Source organism: Ziziphus jujuba, chromosome 4 (genome assembly GCF_031755915.1).
Source record: "Ziziphus jujuba cultivar Dongzao chromosome 4, ASM3175591v1".
NCBI classification, from domain to species: Eukaryota; Viridiplantae; Streptophyta; class Magnoliopsida; order Rosales; family Rhamnaceae; genus Ziziphus; species Ziziphus jujuba.
Genome location: NC_083382.1, coordinates 16939082 through 16944272, shown reverse-complemented (window position 1 = coordinate 16944272; position 5191 = coordinate 16939082). Strand labels below are relative to the sequence as shown.

Below are 5191 nucleotides of genomic sequence, written 5' to 3'. Positions count from 1 at the left end.
TTGGAACAATTGTCTGCCATATGACCAGCTATCCACACATGAAACATTTGTGGCCCTTTTCTCTAAAATCAGCAGCATCAAAAGTAGATTCCTTAGACTTTGAGGGCTGATTAGATGGTTGATTTGCTGTGGTTCCAATGCTTTGATTCAATGTTGCAATAATATTAAATCTCATCATTTTTGTTGCATCACGATATTTTGAACTGAACAACAACAACAACCAAAAAAAAAAAAAATAATAATAATAATAATAATTAAAATTTTTTTCTTTTAAAAAAATTCTAACTAAACCAGCTTGGGACTTCTATGGTTTTAAGGAAAGCATCTATTTGACAACGTTTTGGGTACCCATTCAAAGGGACGGGGAAAAAAATCCACCATGCACCAAAGTAGCAATTCTGATGCAAGAATAAATAGATCAGCCGATGTACCAAATCTCAAATACCATATATCCAAATGAATCTAAATGATCAAGGGTCAAGTTCTATAATCTAACATCATATATTTACAGAACTAAATGAATATGTATACTCTCTTGCTCATCAGAACATATACCTGATGTATACTTCCACAATGAGCTGCAGAAAGTGTAATGTCTATAACCTACAAGAACAAAGTATCTCATAATAGTATACAACAAGGCATCAAAACTTTGAATGTCAAGGAAAGTTAAACTAAATCACATAGCTGGAGTGAGGTGTCCTATTTGTTGTGTGAGCTTTTCTACATTATTCATGTTCCACCATAAGTTTCTTTGAATAGTCCCCTCACCATCATTCACTTCGCTGTCCATATCCCTTCTTTCCGACTGGTCTTCCTGTATGTTAGAAGAACCTGGAATCTCTGTCAAGCATTGCTCCCAGAAGAGATCATTCACTTTAGTTGGTGAACCACCCTTGGTTCGTACAACCTTCGTTTCAAAAGCCTCAACCTCGGGGACACCAACAGGCTTTGTATTCATATCAATATTTGGAGATTTTTTTTGAATGTTGACATTGGTAAAGATTGACACCATAATAGGGCTGTCAGTATGATTTGAGGACCCAGCCAGCATCTCCGGAGATGAATGAACATCAAATGAGTTGGGTGAAGATATATGTGATCTTGGTGAGCAATGTCCCTCATGTATCTCAGGGTCTTGTACTTCAGAAGCTGTTGGAGAGGTCTGTGGCAATAGACAAGTATCAATAACTTCTTGACCAATATCACTACAAACTTCACACATAAGTTCTTCCCAATATTCTATCGAAGATTGCAGCTTCTCAACCTTTTCTATCTTCAACATGCAAGCAGAAACTGCATCTTGGTTTTCTTTTTGTAGATTCAAGTTCCAATTTTCTTCCAAATTCGATTCATCAGAAATGTGATTAGATTTCAACTTCCTCCTTTTGTTATGGATTTCCGACTGGTGTATAAGTACAGAGGCAAACTCTGGATTCTGCAGATGTTCGGCCACGAAGATCATCAATTGCTTCTGACGATGTTCCAGACTCTGGAACCGGTTACGTAATGACTGAATTTGATACTCAAATTCCTGATTGTCTCTCGCATGCTTCTCTAGGTCTAACTGAAGCAACCTCTTATCGTGTTTCAGTCTCTTGATTTCCTTCTCATATTCCTGTTTTTCTGCCTCAGTTAAAGAAGCCGAAGAATTTCCTTGATTCGGCACAGAATGACTATGAATTGGCTTGCGTCTGTGGATATTCTTCAAAAGATGTCTCTGTCCTCTAATAAATTCTTCATTTGCAAACTCCCACTGGTCAGGATCTATCTTCCTAAATCCCTGCTCATAAATAATACGAACTTCCTCAATCTATTATACAAATGATGAAATGATTTAACATGGAAAAGAATCATGTACAAACATAAAACAGATAATATAGAAATATTAAAAAGACTAAACAGGTTAAGACCCTAACTGGGGCTCTCATTCATGTGGTTAGCCTAGTTAGGACATGACATTTATATAGAGATCGGTAAAAGAGTGGTCACTGGAAGGTATAACCACCCAACCATTTATCATCATTAACAGAAATAAACATATAGAGTCTGTTAGCATACTGTTTAATATTTCATTCTCTCAGTGAGTTTTGGAGGTCAGAAAACTTGCACAGTGAATTCTGAGACAATTTGGAAAATCACATGGGACATCTTTTCTCAGGTTTAAGGATTTCTTTTAATATGTTGTTTCAATGTAAAACTAAATGTGGTTATTATTTTGCTTATTATTTGAAGAATCTTAACAATGTTTTATTATGGTAAAAGAGCCCATTACAAACTGCTATATACATTTAAAAGCTATCCTTCAGCAAAACTCCTAAAGAGAACAATACAACCTTGAATTCTCTCAAAACACATATTTGCAAGACCTGAAACCCTTTCTAAATAGCTAAATTTGGGACAGCGCTAGCATCTAACTTGAAAATTCAAGATCTAAAGCAGATCCATTACTTGAAAAATGACCTGATCATTAGGATGGAAGAATGTTTTTGAAACTTCTGAAGTTTCCAACCGGTCAAAAACCAGTTCATACTGAAGTATATATTGAAACTACAACATGGACAGATTAAAAAACAGATCTGCCACATTTACAGCAGGAACGCTGCAAAGGATACACTTAGATCTCTGCAGTACACCCTTCTTCAGCAAGATACCATATGTTTCTAATAGCTTGTATGGTTAAACATGATTTAATAGTGTGGTAGTTTGTACATTTCAAGCGAACCAGAACAGCTTGTTCCGACCTACCTCCTCAATAAGATCCCTGATACTTTCTCAAGCATTTTAAGCTGATTAACATAACAACCACATATGTCATTTTCTTTCTCTTAAAATTATCTTTCTTATGATATTCAAGAAATCCACTATAGCCAGAAGGAAAGATCACTATAATATTAGGCTGTAAAAGATCAAGTATAGCCAGATGGCTAGCGCTAGCCAATTATAGCAGCCATGATCAAAAGAAAACATTCCTTCACTTTCCTTTCCATTGTTATAAGCTTTCTCCAAGATCAGATTCCTTCATGTGACAGCTTCAGACTCCAGATACTCCTGTTCTCACTTATCAAAGCATAATTCAAGAATAAGCATTTATGACTAGTAATGCAAAAGGGTTTAGCTGCTATTGGTCAGTCTTCAAACTCTTTAAGCCTAAATATCTTTCCTCTTGATACTATGAAGTCTATAAAGTTACCAAAGCCAGACTGTCAAAATTAGGTCATTCAAAAAGAAATGAAAAAACGAACCGTTAAATTTTACAACACTTTTGATACCCTTCTTTTTTGGTGAAAAAAGGGGACCAAAGGCCCTAAACAACGCTTTTGATCACCTTTGCAGCAACTAATTTCTAGAAAAAACTAGACAAGCTCACTCGCAACCCCAGGAAAGGATTTCACAGACTTGTTTCCAACTCCCTGCTATAATACTGTTATTTCCTCTCGCCTCTGAGCAAAAATAACACTTTCAGTTAATTATAATATAAGTAAAAATACTTCACAGAAATTTTAATCAGTGATTGCAAATGTGCTTTCAGAAGTATGAAGAACAAAGAAAAAAACATAAAATAAACTTATACATGCGATAAGAACTGAACACAAATAAAGAAACTGATATCAGAGGGAAAAGAAGGTTTAGCATAATCGTTGAAGAAACAGTACACTTACTCAACGCTCCTAGGACAAACACATTCATTTGTAACAAGCCAAGATATTAAGATATTAAAGACAAACAGACAGATATCATAGTTCAATCCAGACAAATAATTTCCAACTTAAAACAAAAAACTACTGAAACAACGTTGGAAATGAATCAAATACATATAAATTGAAGAATATTGATAGACTTACATATGTGTTAAGCTGCCTCACAAAGCTCGAGAAATTATTGTGCTTGAAATACATAGGAAGTAAATCCTTAGCGAATTCAGTTGGATTCCACACTACAAAACTACAACCGCTTTGGCTCCATGACACCACAGAATCAGATGATGCCTCATCCACCAATTCATATGTTTTCGAAAGAAAAGGTGCCGGAGCAGTAGAACTACCATGAGATCCATCCATATTACAATCCAACAAAACTCAAAACCCAGAGATTCAATCAAAATCTGCAAGACCTTTTAATATCCTCAATTCAGTCAAAATTTCTAAAACCCAAATCATAGAATATGAAATCGATTTAGAAAAGAAAAGAAACTATATCATCCTAGAATTAACAAAATAGTTAATCTATTCCGTATTATACTATTGCAAAAATCTGTCAAACCCAACAAAACTGGAGTGAAACAAGGCTATGAAAATGAAATCTATGTAACCTCTACTTCAAAACTTCAGAGTCAACTAAGTTTGTGCCCGAGATTATATTTTTGGGTTTATTTTCATAGTCCTAGATGGGAATTTGAAACTGATAAATAAATTGAGTTTGCTCAAATGAAATCAAACAACAAGGAGACAAAAAAAACAAGGAAAAAGAGAGTAGGACCTGATCAAATAAGAGCAAGTAGGTACGCAAATTATAACTTGAACGAATAAAAAGATGAACCTTTTGTTTGATGGGAAGCAAAGATTTACGGAAACAGAGAACGGACTTGTTTTGTGCAAGGGCTCTGACTTTCTGACCAAGTTAATGGAAAGTATACCGTGCACACAAAGGATGAAAAAGACGACCAAATATTGGAGAAAGGTCAAGTGCTTTGAATGAATTTTCAAAGCATGGCCTTTGAAAAAAAAATAAATAATAAGTTTTGGGTCGTGAATGGGTTAGTGGGATTTGTCTTACTTTATGCAATATTATATGTTTTGAATTGTGGGTCCAGACCCTGGAGAGACGCGGCCTTGGAATAGTCATAGGGAAAGGGACGACTAAGAAAAAACACTGAGGAATACTATGTTTAGACAATCTCACATTAGAGTTATTTAAAAAAAAAAAAAAAAAAAAAACATTTTTAATGGTTTATCTAAATCAAATTGATATGGTAAGAGAAAAAAAAAATTTTATTTTCTAAAGATCGGCAAGATATTTTAAAATTTTCTAAACTATAAAATTATTTTAAAAAATTCAATTCTTTCAAAAAAATAATTTAATTAATTAATAGTTATATATAATTTTTATGTATATTATTATTAAAAAATAATTGTATATTTGTACTATTAAAATTTTAACAATATCTATTTTTATATCACATAAACAAAAT

The 5191-nt window shown here is 33.9% G+C and overlaps 1 protein-coding gene across 5 annotated transcripts; it reads right to left on the bottom strand.

Annotated features, from left to right (window-relative positions):
• Positions 1–428: 428 nt before the first annotated feature.
• On the bottom strand, positions 429–4756 carry LOC107417231 (heat stress transcription factor A-4c). Of its 5 annotated transcripts, none has more exons than XM_016025834.4 (3): positions 4480–4756; positions 3846–4114; positions 429–1783 (listed from the first exon to the last, which is right to left on the bottom strand). In XM_016025834.4, the coding sequence occupies exons 2-3, from the start codon at positions 4059–4061 to the stop codon at positions 680–682; spliced, it is 1320 nt and encodes a 439-aa protein (XP_015881320.1). In that variant the 5' UTR covers positions 4062–4114; positions 4480–4756; the 3' UTR covers positions 429–679. The 5 variants fall into 5 exon arrangements, with proteins under 5 accessions (XP_015881320.1, XP_015881318.1, XP_015881319.1 ...); XM_016025832.4 differs by having other exon boundaries at positions 3846–4105; XM_016025833.4 differs by having other exon boundaries at positions 4540–4756.
• Positions 4757–5191: the final 435 nt, after the last annotated feature.

What these genes read in the sequence shown, in the direction of transcription:
- LOC107417231 (XM_016025834.4), bottom strand. Translation starts at nt 4,061, where the DNA reads ATGGATGGATCTCATGGTAGTTCTACTGCTCCGGCACCTTTTCTTTCG. An exon ending in TGAGGCAGCTTAACACATAT is followed by an intron (nt 1,784 to 3,845) that starts GTAAGTCTATCA and finishes ATTTATGAGCAG; the next exon opens with GGATTTAGGAAGATAGATCC.